The following is a 16,976-nucleotide window of genomic DNA, read 5'->3' as shown; positions in this document are numbered from 1 at the left end:
TAGAGGATGTGGATGGCTAAGGTGCTGCTGCTACTGCTTTAGTTGCTTCCGTTGCTGTTTTTGCAGCATCTTCATCTTCATTTTCATCTTGGTGGCCATTGTTGTAGGTTTATATTACTTAGTTAAGCCCACCATACCTATCTACAATGTTGAAAATCTTGATGTCAAAGCTTTTGATATCAGAAAAGATAAGCTCCACACTGAAATTGCCGTTGTTGTGAAAGCTGAAAATCCAAATAAAGACATTGGTTTGGATTATGGAGAAAATAATTTAGTTAGCTTAATATAAAGCATTTTTCTACACTAAGAATCATCTTCAAGAAAGTGACTTGCAATTTCGATATAAACAGGCTCACTACCTTCTTCTGGCGGTGCTGAGTCATTGCAAGCATAGCTGTCATCTGTGCTCAAATCAGTGCAGACGTAAAAATTATATCAACCGGTATATAGCTAATCCTCTTACCAGCTTCAATGGCTTCCTCCACACCTTTTTTGGTCAAAGTCACATCACAACATCCAGTGAACAAGTTCTTCTCATTCCACAAAGACTCACCATGACGAATCAATATCAAAGTACTCTCAGCTATAAAACAAGTTCAGAACACCCACCAATAAGAAGATAAAGCAGAGCATCAAGACCCTTTGGTTTATTCAGTAATCAAAAACCACTAAAGAATTGGATTACAGTATTGACACATAGTTCACAATCTAAATAACGAGAATCAGATCACCACAGATTAGCATTAGTTAGAAAGTAGTTTAGGTAGAGGAGTTACTAGTTAGTTGCTAATTTATTCAGTATGTCTATAATTTTGAATACAAAGAGTTGTTAGAAAAATAATTCCTTACATGATGATGAATCGTCAGAAATGGAGAGTGGTGTAGGATCAACAACAGAGGCGTGAGAAATGGATGCATGAATTGCATAAAATTTGTGCTTGCTAGCATTGCCCGTTGAGAGGAATCTCCCGAATTTTCTAGAAGATCCAGGGGAAGGGACATCAATACCCCAACCATGAAGTCCCGCAGGTTGGTAATAAAATGTAGCAGTCATATTCCTGATAATTCAATTAATTACAAGCCATTGGTGATATCAAGGACCTAAGTTTACAAAATAATCCAATTAATAAAATGCCTCCTTTCTTGCAACCAGGGAAGAACACAACCATGGTCAATGTTGTGTTGAAGGGGGAGAGTGATGAGCCTCAATGCTAAGACCAAAAGTCTGTGGACACCTGAATAGAAGAATGCCAACATCAACCCTTAAAAAACTGAAGTACTTAGATGATGGTCTGAGATTATCTTCTACACTGTAACTAACAATAGTGGGGCAGCGAGTTAAAACCTTACCTATATTCTCTTCTGAGAGCCCCACCTCATAGAGAAAATTTACACTTTCCGTCAGCTTCTGCCTGCTATAAGTTAGCAATGCTGGGAAGCGGTAGATCACCTTAGCCCATTGTTCCTTGTCAACACCCAAAGATTCTAAGAACTTCATGGTGGGTTTAAGGTTTTCAGATAGACTTATTCCACATAATTGAAGCCTTTTAGTAAGGATGATTGCAACGTTTTCTTCTGGAACTCCAAGTTCAAGAAAAAACTCAACTAATGGCTTAATTTTACCCTCCATACTACAATTGGAAAAATATGGGAATCATCGTATGATACTTCTGATCTTCTCGATATCCATACCAAGCCCCGTGAGATACACAATATGAGGGCAAAGCTTACCAACAGCTGGGTCTATCTCGCTCAATCGAGACACAACTTTAAGCTTCTTAGAGTCTAGTGATGGACTAGGAGGAGGAACTGGCATTGGCACGGTGGATTTTTCCTTAACAGGTGGGTTTGGATAGTTTTCCACTACATCCACTAGAATTTCTCCATGCTCTTCAAAAAGGGTTTCAAGATAAGACATCAGAGCATCCATGATCTCGAGTGTTATAAGCTCTCTCCCTGTTTATGTCAATGATACTGTGATTAGCAGGACCCAATATGGATGAAAGTCAAGAAAGAAAAAAGGGCAGATTAGTGCATCTGTAATAGGCAGTTTTCTCTTGCATTTGCAATAGGCTAATTGTGACCTCCGGGTCACATGGCAACAATGAAAACAACACCAAATATTGTGCCAAGGTTCTCCTTCAAAGTTATGAAAGAAAATTAATTAATATGTTGCAACCAAACCTGTGAGGTACCGAGATTTGTGCTTAGAGTGAAGCTTTGAGACAAGGTGATCAATAAAGAGATCTGACTTGTTGGTGGTTCTAGCTACAATTGCATTGCTCAAACCACGTTCCTTTAAATACAAGGTTAATACAACCTTGGCTTCTTCCTTTTTTGCTGCTAACATAGTGGGAGCCATCACTTTTAAGTTTAAAGACCCATCAATGCCTGAATAAAAAGCATAATTCCATGTCTATGCTCAATAGAATAGTACATTAACTTCGTATCAATTGCAACACCTATTCTTTTTTTAAAAAAAATAAAAAATAAAATGCTTACCAGATTTTGCCTAGCAAAAGAAGAACTTTGCAGAAAAATGAAGTTGAGTCCTGATAATAAAATATTCATAAAGGAAAATAAAAAGTTCAGACTCTATAATAAGAACCACAATATAAACATTGATACACCCAGAGTTATGCAGAGCATTACATCACTACATAATACCCAAAGCTCAAATAAATATTAGCTTGGATAAGAATTACAAGCCATAAAAATATTAAATAAATTAAAGTGAAGTGAAGACATTTCTGATTTGTAGTATTTTGCTAATAAGTAATCATGAAAGACATTTCACCACTAGTCTACTATATATACTACAAGAAATCAAATAGGATCAGATCACAAGAATGGAGAGCAAAAGAGACATTATATGTCCCTAGCATTGTTACGGCATGCTAATAACAGCTATGAGCACACCAAAGAACTACAAGCATAAAGTTTTTCCATCCTTGATACTTCCAATTTCCAAAACCTCCAAAGTAAATCAATAAGAACTGCCCTAGACTCGAAGAACATAATATTAAACGACTTATAGCAAACAAAACCAGCACCAATACAATGTAAAAACAAGTGGTCAGCTGTTTCTGAAATAGAACCACACAAAACACAAACAGACAGCTTTCTTTGGTCCATGAAGCTGTAGCATATCATTTGTATTAATCTTACTAAGAATCATGTCCAAACAAAAGACTCGACCATTCAGGGAGATTTGGATTTCTGAAAAAGCTTAGCAAGAAAGACACTTCATTTGAAAACTCAAAAGAAATCGAAAGAAAGACTTACAGGAACACAAATCAGTAGAAACAAAGGACCAAACCTTGCCCCAATTGGAGAGGATATTTGGGAAGTATCAAACAAGCACATAAGAGACTGGAAGTCACACGACCTCTATAACAGGAATGTTTATAAATTATCTAAATTGTGCCAAATATTAAAATTTTAATAAATTTTATACCTAACAGCACTGATTAAAGTTATTAAACTGACAACATGTAGTGTTGTCGTCTTAAACGTGTTAGAGGTAGAAACAACAGTGTCAATGAATTACAGCTTAAAATTTATTCTGAAAACCTAGATTTTTAAAAATCGAGATAAAGATAACACCAAAACCAAGATAGCATAGTGGTATCCCAATACTCATGGCAAATATCGACTTTTTCATCCCAAAAAAATAAAATAACACTTCCATGAAGAACAACATGATAGCTTATTTCTCTCCATGTTGTACTTCAACAAAGTTGTTCTCATCTTAAGTAAAAAAATTCTACAATAGAGAATAAAATGTCAATCTGGTATCTATTTTTCTTCATGTTAAAAAATTCCCCTTAACCAATTCCTCAAACCATAGCCTCCTCACTTGAATTCCTCCTCTGAATCTAATCCACAGAAAAACTGGGATAAGAAATTACAATTGCATTATAATATTATTATTGTTATTGTTATTATTATTTCGGTTGAAAGAACTCGAGCTTCACATACTGATCCTTCCAGAGATTGAGGCATTCAATCAAAATTAACGATAATGAGAATCAAAGGGAAATTCTATTCATTCATCGAATCGAATAAACAAACACAGAAACGAGACAGAAAAACGATGAAAAACAAAGAAGAGATTCTACCGTCGTCGTAACGAAGCTGAGGAGGCGACGGAGGCGGAGAGAGGAACTCGTCCGGTGGTGCCTCCGTGTCAGAATTCAGAATGAGGTTTTTCCGCAGCTCAATTCAGAATGAGTATAATGCATCAAAAGTCATCATTGTGGCAACGAAGATGAAAAGTGAATCGACACCAAACTGATTAGAATAAAATGGGAAAAAGTTTAATCCAACCTATTAAAAAAATGCTTTGGAGCAAATGATGCAGAAAGTTCCATTTATAATAGAAGTGATAAATCTTACCCTAAGGATTGGAATTGGGAAAGAAATAAAGGAATAGGGAATCAGGAACGAAACAGGATAGTTGCCTCATACCGCGAACGAAAAATTCATCTAGGGCTAAGCTCAGAAAGGATGAAGTTATTTTGAGATGAGAAAAACGTCTTTTTAGGATTAAGTGAAAACAAAATAATTAAGAGTAATTTTGCTACATTTGTAAAATAATGTAGTAAATTGAGAGTACTTTTGTATTTTTACCATCATTCTAATAAATGTGGTAAAACGAATGTCGCTGCAGGGCGCTATTTTTGTAGTGTGTTATCTAAAATTTTTAGATATATATATATACACACGCATATATAATTATATAAAAAATAATGTGATCATTTTATTTCATAATCTAATTGAATTGTTTATATTTTGTAAAAAAAATATCATACAACTTATCGCTTTTGAACTTTGATGACTAGATAAACTTAACCAATTACAATTATTATTTTAATTAACTAAACGTTAACAATAAAATTTCACTACTGTTTAGTTGTTTTGTTTAAAAATTATTATTCTTTTTAAAAATAATTAAAATGCTATTAAAAAAATAAAAAATAAAAATAATCAAGTACTGTGTAAGAGTTATATTTACTGAACTCGTTATCTCATACATATGGGCTTTTTGACCACTATACCCTTTTTTTAATAATTAATTACCAAATTGACCCTATTTATAAACTATTTCAAAAATTTAACCTCTACAGAAAATATAACACCAATCTGCTCTTGTTTGACCGTTGACCATGAAGTCAACCCCTACCTACCCGGGTATATTTTGAAATTTTTTACCTACCCGGGTACACCCCTCCCTACTCGGGTATATTTTTTGAATCTGAAAAATGTTTGAATTATTTACCCGGGTAGAGAGGGGTGTACCCGGGTAAATAATCATACCTTTGTTTGCAGTTTCTACTTTCTACATATACCGTGCCTTAGTTTGGTTTATGAGAAATTCCAAGAAGGCTAGTAGAATGTTTTCGCTTATTCTGCTGTATACTCGTTCCTACTTTGGAAGTTTGTGCTGTGATTATGTAAATGAATCTGCTGATTCAGAATTTGTCTTTCTCGTTTGATTCTATTCGGCCTTAATCATTGTTTCAGTGATAAAAAATGACCTTTTTTTCTTCACCTATTGAGCGGTTAATCTGCTGATCCATCTTTCTGATGCTAACAACTCATCATGATGCATCACTGCTTACAGCTAGAAATAGATTAAACAGAAACAGCCCTATTTTCTTTCTTTGTTCCTCTCAAACCCCCCGGGTAAATAATTCAAACATTTTTCAGATTCAAGAAATATACCCGGGTAGGGAGGGGTGTACCCGGGTAGGTAAAAAATTTAGAAATATACCCGGATAGGGAGGGGTGTACCCGGCTAGGCTTCATAGTCAATGGTCAAACAGGGGCAGATTGGTGTTATGTTTTCTGGAGAGGTTAAATTTTTGAAATAGTTTATAAATAGGGTCAATTTGATAATTAATTATTAAAAAAAGGGTATAGTGGTCAAAAAGTCCATACATATGGGTTCATTTTTTTTAGAGTTATTTTAGATAATTTTGTCTAATGTTCATCAAAACAAAGTTGTTTTAGGACATGTTTGGTGTGATGTATAAGACCTGATAGTATAAGCTTATACTATTCGTTACGATATTTTTAGTTATTTGGTGTGACCATCGTATAGTATAAGCTTATATAATAGGATCCCTTTATATATCAAAATGATGTATAACTTAATCAAGCCTAGGATGGTAGGATTAGGCCTGATAAGGGATTGATGTATTAAACAATGCAATTCTCAAGAATTAATATATTATTTTGATATTAGTATGTTAAAATAAAAAATAATTTTTTAAAATATTGGAGATTTTTATTTTTATAAAAATCAATATACTTTTTGGACACACTGATCAACATATTTCTATAAAAAATGATATCATCTGATATATTTGGAGAATTATGTAAATTCATTATTAAAAGGTATTTTGACAAAAATATTTATTTTTAACCTATCTAGTATTATATAGTGTATTACCAAACATTGGATGATATTACTTATATAATATAGTATCTTATACAATATCATGTCAAAAGCTGGATAATATTAAAATTTAATCAGGTCTTATACAATCATGCCTTATACTATCAGACATTATCTTATACTATGTATCAAACATGCCCTTAGGGTAGAAATCATGGTATATTTGTAATTTTAATTTATTTCAGGGTTATAATAGTCCTTATCATTCTAATTTTTTAATTTTTCAACCTCAAAACGACATCGTTTTGGTGACATTAGACAAAAATATCTAAAGTAACATTAGCTCTTTTTTTCCTATACATATTTATAAAAACTTTTATTCACCTTGTGCTAACATTATTAAGGGTTTAATGTTTCTCATATTATAGGAGATAAATATATCTCTTGTATACATACACATAAAAGTATATAGGCTCGTATGGGTCTATGTGAAAAGAAGAAAGAGAAAATATAGACCCCACACATTTTTACGTATGTATTGAAGATAAATTTCTCTCCTATAACATAAAAAAATATCAAATCATATTATTAATGGGGAATATGTTTATTAATTGTATAAAATAAAATTGTCTCATATACATACAAAAAGTTGGTGGGATCCACTTTTTTCTTTTTCTCTCTTCTTAGTGGGTCTCATATCATCTACTAATTGGTGTGTTGCATGAGATACAATTATCTCATGCAATATGATAAACATATATTTCATTATTAATATACATAAAGGGAAAAAAGTATCTAATGTTACCTTAGATAACTTTATGTAATATTCATCAAAACGACGTCGTTTTGGGGTTAAAAAATTTAAAAATTGGAATGATAAAGACTATTATAACCCTGAAATAAATTAAAATTACAAAAACACCATGATTTTCGCCCCAAAACGACGTCGTTTCGGTGAACATTAGATAAAGTTATCTAAAGTAACTTTAGAAAACACAAACCCATACATAAAATATAGAGATAAATATTTCTCTAGTTATTGAAAATAAAGTTATTTATAAAAATAAAATTATTTTCAATGAACATAAAACGACGTCATTTTGAGATTATAAGATTAAGAAAATTATAATGATAAATACTAATATAGTCTTGAAATAAATTAGAATTATAAAAATATATTTTTCTTAACCTCTAAATGACGTTATTTTGAGCTTGCAGAAGATAAAGTTTTCTCATCTGAGGGGAGAAATTTAAACGGTTTATCGTCTATCATTTAACATGACCACAAAAAATTTCCTACACACACAACACTTTGTGGGACCCGCAGCAAAAAAAAAAACTTCGACATGCAAAACGAATATCTATAACATAACACAATCACTTTTCCTACAACATAACTCTTATAAAACCCAAACTTAAATACCATAAATTAAATACATATTATTTTCATCAAACCGTGCAAGAATAAAATTGAAAGATGATAAATAAGTTAAAAAAAAGTACTTAATTGAAATTATATTAATGTATTTTCTTTTTCTATTTAAGATCAATATATGTAATAAATTATTTTTTTTAACTTGTTATGAATATACTTTTGGTTTTATTAGTGTTATGTTACATGATTTAAGTATTGTTTCCAACACACACACACAAAAATGGAGAGAGAAAGTGGAATGATAAAAGAGAAAGAAAAACATGTGGATCCCACCTCTTTAATGTGTGTGTAGGAAAGTGATGTTATATCATGTTACATGATAAACATAAAACCCATATACTTTAGCAAAGTAACTATAAAAAATTTCGAAAATTTGAAAATTCTAGAAATATATAAATTGGGGAAGGTTATACTTATAACCTATTTTCATTTACAACCTCTTACAATCATATCTTAACCGTTGATTTCTGCCAATCAATGGTTATTATTTATTGTGAATTAGTAATTAATTAATAAATTTAATTTGCAAATATCTTAACCATTGATTAACGGAAATCAACGGTTAAGATATGATTATAAGAGGTTGTAAACAAAAATAGGTCGTAAGTATAACTTTCTCCATATAAATTAGAAAAAAATCAATAAAAAATAAATTAATTAATTAATTAAAAGAATTTACAAATTTAAAATAAAAATGGCGTGCAGCATTGTAGTAGTAGAAGAACTATTATGTAGAAATATAAAATTATCAAGCTAGTCAAGGGATTTTATATTTTTTATATATGTATCTACAAAGTTGTCATTATAATTTAAACTTCCTAACTTTTCCAAATCCTCACTCGTTCAATTAAATTAGCAACACTTAGATAATTAATTACTTTTTAATATTGCATGCATGGACAAGATATACGTAATTGTATCCAAATAAAACAAAATTCAACCGTAGAAATGATGATCACGTAAGAGTGTAAGTATTGAATATCGACATAAAACAGATTTTATTTAAAAAGGCATATTGGGCTTTCTAGAAAAGGACATGTCCGTATAATTTTGAAAGTTGGGTCAAGAAAATGGACCAAAGTAAGAAATTTATTTAAGCCCATGTTAATCTGTGGCCACAGGCCACAGCGGCGCTTTTGGTAAGGTGTCACACACTGTTTGGCCGAGAGTTTTTTTAGTTTGGAAAAAAACTTCTGCTATCACTGTATAACTATTTTCCTCATATGATAGATTTAGCAAAAAAAATTACTTTTTTATTTTAAAAACATGATAGGGCCCACCATGTTTTTGTATCAGCCAGAGAATATAAAACTTTGGTATAACTTTGGATATCCTCGTCCAATCTCTTTTGGTCATTTTGCTCTCGGGATACGGTTTTGTAGGCTAGCCTCTCATTGGAACAATGAGTGTATTAAACTTCGCTACTGGAAGAAAGATGAGACGAGACTAATCTCCTATCCAAGGAGGGAGGCATATCCTCTACAACATTATCATCATACGGATACAAATCATGATTATGTTATTTTATTTTTAATTCTAATACATTCTCTCATTTGATTTATATTTATACGACTGCATAATTTCATATAATATGAACAGATTCATTCTCTCATTTGTTATTAGCTATACATGTAATTCTCAAATCAATTTTCAATCGGATTTTCAATAATTTTTTGTTAAAAGATAAAGGAAAATAGAAGTATAATGTTGTAGGAAAGTGTTTAGGTTATGTTGTAGAAATAGAGATTGTGGGACTTACACTTTTTTATTTTTTTTATTTTTGAAAATAAGTGTGGATCCCACAATTTTTATCTCTATAACATAACCTAAACACTTTCTCACAACATTATACTTCTTTCTCATAAAGATAAATGCATAGAAAAAGTGCACATGTCCTCACTTAGCCACTTAAAAAAGTGGCTAAAAATTTCTGGTAGTGTGCTTAAAGTCATGGTTGAAAAGTTTACGACCACTCAACTTAGAAATTATGTGATATCCGTGTAGAAAAAGTTTTTCATTAATTAACTTAAACACCATCTCAAGAAAAATCCATCTCAGCACTCAGTGGCAGTGCAAGCATGCAAGGTTATCTGTCTCAATGCCCCACATATATATATATATTGACCATGTTGTTGAATTTTCAAACCTGGCGGCTAAGACTTTTATTTTTATGTGGAATAAATTGTTGCCTTGTTTATTATACACATAAAAAAAACAACTCTTCCCATGTTATTCCGCTACCTCACTATGAATGATCGTCGACATATGTGTTTGATGCTTTCCATGTACATATTGTCGCTTTCATTCAAGACCTTTCCTGCTGATTCAGAGCCTATGAATTCAAACACAGAATGCAAAAAATCCAGCAAGAGTTTTGAGGAAGGATGGCCTTTGCTTCAGACAGCTGTTGACAGAATCATTAATCAAGTAGAAGGGGTTGACAACTCGAGTTTCACATCTCAGGAATACATGTCCTATTATACGTATCCTACACAAATTTCTTTGGTTAATTTTCTTTCATTCTTGTTGAACTTTGAACTTTGCTGTCATTAGAAATTTTTAAAAAAACTTAGTATTCAATTTGATTTCAGTAATATAATTCAGTATGAATTGCAAATTTATAATGATAACCCTAATTTTCCTGCTATATGGATTTGCAAACTTGTAAGTTGCATTGTGAAATTGATATCCTAAAAAAATTTCTCCCCATTTATACCGCCTTGTATGGTCTTAACTCTGGTGTCTAGAACTGTTTATGAATTGTGTACAGATCAACAGCATCTTAAAAATTCCAAGAAACTATATGACCAATATAAGAAGATCTTTGAAGAATATATTAATTCCACTGTAAGTCTAATTTCGGATACTAACTTTAGTTGTTCACTTATTCACGTGCATCAACCATCAGGATTTTGGCATACATGGAATGTCAAGATCCAATAGTACAGACATTATTGTTGACATGATTAAAATTAAATGAGATTTTCCTTTTACTAGGTTCTGCCATCTTTGCGAGGAAAGAAAGATGAAAATTTGTTGAGAGAACTACTCAGAAGATGGTCAAATCACAAAATTATGACCAGGTGGCTCTCAAGATTCTTTAATTATCTTAACAGATATGATATCCCTAGATGGGAGCTTCCTTCTCTTCTAGAAACTAGCTTCTTATCCTTCTATGACTTGGTTGGTGATGAGATTCTTTTGAAAAGTTACATTATGATTTTCTGATTTTTCTTTTCTTTTCCTCTTTCCCCTATTTTAACTCTTGAGTTTACTTCATGTATGTGTCTCAGGTATATGGTGAGATGAATAAACAAGTGGTGGATGCTATACTATATATGGTATTTTATCTTTTCCATTTTATTATGTATGCCCTTTGAAAACGTATGTACGCTCTTTAAAGACTATGTACTTGATTTATCTTCTTGGGGTGCACTATGGCTCTGTTGTTTTCATTGTCAACTATCTAATACAGTGTCACATTGTAATTAAAAAAAAAAGGGTTTTACTATGTCTGAAATTCTGTAATGTGCTTTAATGATGTTTGGTGTTTCTATAATTTTGTTATGCGGTTGAATGGAAGTAATTTGATTATGTTCCTTTTACTGTTCCACTTGATGGACTTGTTTTTCAAAATGCTGCCACAATCAATCTGAAACATTCATATGGGTTTCATCATTGTGATTTTCTTCCCTCCACCCTCCGGTTCACCTGATTTTCACTGTAATGTCTTTTTATTCATTTCATGGCATCCAGATTGATCAGGAACGTGCAGGAGAGCAGATCAATCGAACATTGATTAATAACACGTTGGCTATCTACTCTGAGATTGGAGATAGCACAAGAATAATCAATGCAAAACACTTTGCGGAAAGAATGATTATAGAAAATGTAGCATTCTATTATGATGGGGCTTCAACTTGGATAGCAAGTTCTTCCTTTAAGTATAACAAGCCAAAGGTAAACGCATGAGAAAACCTGTATAACTATTTAAGGAATTCTAGTGCTGTTTTTATCCCAATTACCAAATGGTGCATGCAACTTGAAAGCTAAGGTAAGGCCTAAGGGGTTACACTATTGGTTGCAGGAAGAGAAATTGCATGACAGTCCAATAGCTTCATCAAAGAAAATCAACTTGATAAGCTCTAATGGAGATGTGTTTGAAATAGACTATTCCGTGGCACTTATGTCAAAAACAATCAAGGATGCTATTAAATCCTATTCTTCAAGTGATATTGATAGCATTCATTTTTCTATAGTGAGTAGCAGAATCTTGGCCATGGTCATTGAATACTGCAATAAGCACACCAAAGCTTCCAATTCCAATTACAAAGAAGACACTTCAGATGTTGATCTCAAGGAATGGGATACTGAATTCGTGAAGGTTCACCAACAAACTCTGTTTGATCTTATTGTGTCTGCAAACTACTTGAACATCAAAAGTTTGCTAGACCTTACGACCAATGAAGTAGCACAAATGATTAGAGGTAAGACTCCAGATGAAATCCGCAAATTCTTCAACATTAAGGATGACTTTATCCAACCAGAGGAAGATGAATTTCGTGAACACTGAATAGTATCTTGAGATTTTCAGCTGAAATTATACATATAGACTATGGGTTTATTTCATGCTTAGATTTTCCTTTCCTCTTTTATGTCACTCTATTACTGAAGAAATATTTATATAAACTTAATAAGTGCATTAGACCAATTTTCCTTTCAAGTTATAGAACAAGTAAAATACACATTTTAGAGTGACTTTGGAGTCGGTTTGAATTTTGGAGAAATTAAACCCTAAATTCAGTAAATTGATTAAATAGGTATGGTTTGATTTTTACGAAAATTTTGGCCAAACAAAACGATACAATCCATTTAGGTTGGATAAGTGAAGTTGTCCGTATATTTTATAATATATTTGAAGCATTTGAAAAAAAATCAAAACAAAATAAAAAATTAGAAATTAAGAAATAACTAGAAAAAAAATTAAATAAATAAGAGTTCGGACGATATCTAGTTGGACAGTTTCCAAATTAGATGACTCGAGATTTAAATCGAGAATAGTCAGATATCACTTGCCTTTACCCGATATTTAAATCATACAAGATGTTTTTTTTAACTGTGCATGTTTAGGAATTTATTCAAACATGTGATCTTTCCTTCATATAAAAGTAGGGATTGAGGTTTGTTTTTGTCCTAGGACATAAAATTATCTCATTTTAAGTGAAAAAAAATATACATAATAAAAATCATGGGTGAAGAAAATAAGAGTTTTTTAATTTAAATTTTAAATAAAAAAAATACTAGTTTTAATTAGGGAAAACTTTAGGTTTTTCTATCCTTTTGTTCTTAATTAAATAAAAAATAATTATTTTGTCCCCGTCCCAAAATTATACACACGTTTGTCCCTATTTAATCGATTGATTACATGATATATGCAATCGATTAAGTATCAAAAATTTATTTATTCGATTAAATGATCGATTAATTGCAACTTTTTTCCTATTCTGTTTTGCATTCTCTTCTTCTCTTTGAAACTGAGCATGGCTTCTCTTGCATTCTCTTTTTTCTTCGTCCTTGTCTCGCTCTGTGCTTCATCAAGCTCAGGTAAACATGTCTCTCATTCTTTCTCTCTCTTAAAAATCCAATATTTTTTTATTCTGAATTAATGGCTCTGTTGATTCATTTACATGGCTTTTCCCATGGTTTTTTTGCAAAAAAGATGAACTGAAAATGTTATATATCAAGTGTGCGCCAGCAAGCAAGAATTGCTCTGCCGAGAATATTCTTGGAATGGAGGAAAATTTGGCTGTTCATTCAACATTTCAGAAGTATTAATGATGCCATAATACAACAAAACACAACCAATATTTAGATACTAGATTATTTAGTAATATGCACGTTGAACTAGATTAAATGTAATACACTATTTGTTATTTATTTCAGACATGATGTTATTATAGAATTATTACTTTTACACAACAAATTTTAAGGTAAAAGTGAACTCTGTACATTTTAAGGTCAACATAAGCTGTCAATTTTATTAAACTTATTGTAATTTCATTGGTTCAAATGAAAATAGAACAATTTTTTTATGGCATCCTTTAATAATAAATTTAGTAAAGGTAGTAACTAAATTTTCACTTGTATATTTGTGTATAAATATTATTTCATTAAATTATAAAAATTTGTAATTTGTATAAAATATGTTAAGAAAGTGTTAAATATTTATTTGTTGAAATATTTTTTAATATATTGAATATGATAAAAAAATTTATGAAATTATAATTTTGGGTGACCCGTGGGCTGGTCCTAACACACAGGGCTTATGACCCATGCAGACCTTTATTATTGAGATTCATATGGTCCTAGCCCAAATGGGCTAGCCGCTACGGCTTAATAGGACGAGTTGACCCATTTTGACATCTCTATTTTAAATAACATAAGATTGTATAATTTTGAGAATATGAAGGTAGCAGATGTGGTCATTCCATCATGTGAGGTGAGATTTTGTTAATTTGAGAGCATGGCTGCCTAATAATGTAATTTAAAATTATCCGTAACACTCTCCCTCCCATGTTTGAGGATGGTCCTGATAAAAGGGTGTGGTTGCTTCCAAACTCCAATTCTATGAACCCGTTTGTTTGCACTTTTGAAAAAAGTAACTTTTATCTCTTCTTTATTTTAGAAGTCATTTTTACAAAAGTTAAAGCTATTTATATTTTTATAAAAATATTTAGATTTTGAAAAAAAAAAATTGACTTTTGACTTCTACTTTTTTTAGAAGTTAAAATTTTTAGCTTCAGAAAAAAGTAGATTTTTGAATTTTTTGTGACTTTTGCTTCTTTTAAAAGCAGACACCCAAACGAACTAAAAATGAAAAGTGCTTTTTTTAATAAAAAAGTAACTTATAAAGAAGAAAAAGCCCATCCAAACGGGCCCTATTTCTGTTAGTGCTTTATACAACTGTCTTGCTAACTATGTGTTGGGAAATAAACACTAATTTCCCCTTCCAGGACCTGTTTAGAATGGTTTCCAACAAGCAAAATATATGTTCTAATGACAACTATGCATGAACCAAAAACACCAAGCAACACAAGTCAATTTTAACGTGGAAAACCTCCTCAATGTTAGGAGTAAAAACCACAGGACCGATTTCGGAGTCCACCCAAATTCTCCACTATCAACAAAGTGAGATTACAAAAGATTCCAAAGCAATTACAATCAGCTATAGCACCATCAAAACAACTTCACAACTAGTTGTACCAAAAATGCAAGAGACATACATATATGACCAAGCTTCTGTCCGAAATTAATCTAAAATAACAGAAGCGTCTACTCCCAAATCGCAACGGTCAGATTAAAGAACAACAAGAGAGGAACACACTGACCAATTTTGAGGACAATCGCACGGTTTACCAAAGAGAAACCTCTCTCTGAACTTCACTGCCCAGAACAGAGCAGAAAAACGATGGCCTCTGTTTGGAGCTGAATAATTCCCTCTTGACAGCTCCAATCGCAAAACTGAACGGTCAAACTCTAGTACAGTATGTTATAAACCTTGTACCAAAATTTCAGCTCAGATCAACAGTTCATTTGGGAGAGATGAATCTCGCAACCTTGTTGCCTTCTGTAGAACTCTACACACAGACCACTTCGGTTTGCAATTTTCTGCTGCTGATGCAGACCTCTGATCAAAATTCTGACCGGTAGAAATGAAGAGGCATGAGTTGGGAAGGTGCTGAAAAAATTTCAGCTCAATCAGACCACAAACGAATGAGATATCACATAATCTTCAGACCTTGCTCCTCCCACTCTTCACCTGCGAATTTTCTGGTTTTGGTGGCTGGTCTCTCCCTTCTTCCTTCTCTTCAGAAATGCTCTCCTCACACACTCAAATGGCAGCTGAGCATACTACACAAAGAAACCCTAGGTGTGCATTCCTTATTGGGTTGGACATTTGGCCTTTTAATTGGTAAAGGCCCAACACTATGAAGGTCCAGATAAAGAAGTTAAGAAGCGTTGGTGTCGTTTGTAGGCGTGGAAGGGACCACAAAAGATCAAAACCTTCTCATGGAAGTTGTACCTGTGTTTGCTGACGAAAAGCAAAATATCAAAGTGGAACGATAGGGACAATAGGTGCCTTTGCTGCAATTGTGAAATAGAAACGACTATTCATGCATTAAGGGACTGCAATAATGCTAGATTGGTGTGGGTTTGCCTCATCCTATCTCAGCATGGTATTGCATTTTATAACGCAATGACATATTAGTGGCTTGCATACAATCTTAGCATTGATTCTGCTATTTCTAAGTTTGATAGATGGTTGTCTATGTTTTTAGTTGCTTGTTAGAAAAATTGGTATTGGAGGAATAAGGTGAACCATGGAGGAGAAGTCCCTCCTCTTAGGATCAAAGTCGAATTAATTAGGAGGTTAGTATTAGATGTTGATAGTGTTGCTGTTAGAATGGGTGGCCTGAGAGAAAGTCCTAGTATCAGCTACCAGAATGTATCTTGGCGATTCCCAGATGTTGGTTTCGTAAAGGTGAATATTGATAGGGTTGCTCACGTTAATCTTGGTCGGGTAGCTTGTGGGGGGTGTTTTTGGAATTCTCAAGGTGTTTGGTTGGGTGGTTTTACTTACAAATTAGGGTTATAATCTTCTTTCTAAGCTGAATTGTGGAGAATTTTAATAGGTTTGGAGAAGACTTGGAGTTGTAGGTCCAGAAGAATCGTTTTGGAAAATGACTCCTAATGGCGATCACTAGGCTCACAAAATGTAGTGTAGAGGTGCAACTATTCTCTCGTATGCGCACATGGCTAGAAAAGGATTGGCAGGTTCACCTTTAACATATGTTCAAGGAAGGAAACATGTGTGCTGATTGGCTAGCTAATTACATGTTAGATTCTTCGGAGCAAGCTGATCAGAGATTTTTTGAGGAACCCCAAGTTGGTATTCATTTATTGTATTTGGGAGATCTTACGTTTGTGGGGAGGGTTCATGTTGTGGCACTTCCCAATTAGGTTTGGTTTTTTCTTCTTTGTTGTTTTTTTTTTTGGTGAATTCTTTGTTGCTCTTTTGTTTGGGCTTTTCAACACTTTTTATATATCAAAAGTAAAAATAAAAAAGAGAGATAAATA

General features: G+C 32.6%; 1 protein-coding gene and 1 pseudogene across 1 annotated transcript; one reads left to right on the top strand and one right to left on the bottom strand.

Moving 5' to 3' along the window:
• Window positions 1-1,171: 1,171 nt before the first annotated feature.
• Window positions 1,172-3,178, bottom strand: LOC133294472 (transcription termination factor MTERF5, chloroplastic-like; annotated as a pseudogene).
• Window positions 3,179-10,083: 6,905 nt separating this feature from the next.
• Window positions 10,084-12,656, top strand: LOC133294537 (cullin-1-like). Its single transcript, XM_061493224.1, has 6 exons — window positions 10,084-10,321; window positions 10,586-10,685; window positions 10,836-11,021; window positions 11,132-11,179; window positions 11,595-11,798; window positions 11,926-12,656. Exons 1-6 carry the CDS (start codon window positions 10,086-10,088, stop codon window positions 12,409-12,411), a joined length of 1,260 nt encoding a protein of 419 aa, XP_061349208.1. The 5' UTR covers window positions 10,084-10,085; the 3' UTR covers window positions 12,412-12,656.
• The last annotated feature ends 4,320 nt before the right edge of the window (window positions 12,657-16,976 follow it).

Source organism: Gastrolobium bilobum, unplaced genomic scaffold (assembly GCF_033153095.1).
Source record: "Gastrolobium bilobum isolate Gb01-03AN ecotype WA unplaced genomic scaffold, APGP_CSIRO_Gbil_v1 utg5188, whole genome shotgun sequence".
Lineage (NCBI taxonomy): Eukaryota > Viridiplantae > Streptophyta > Magnoliopsida > Fabales > Fabaceae > Gastrolobium > Gastrolobium bilobum.
This window is presented reverse-complemented; position numbering and strand designations above follow the sequence as displayed.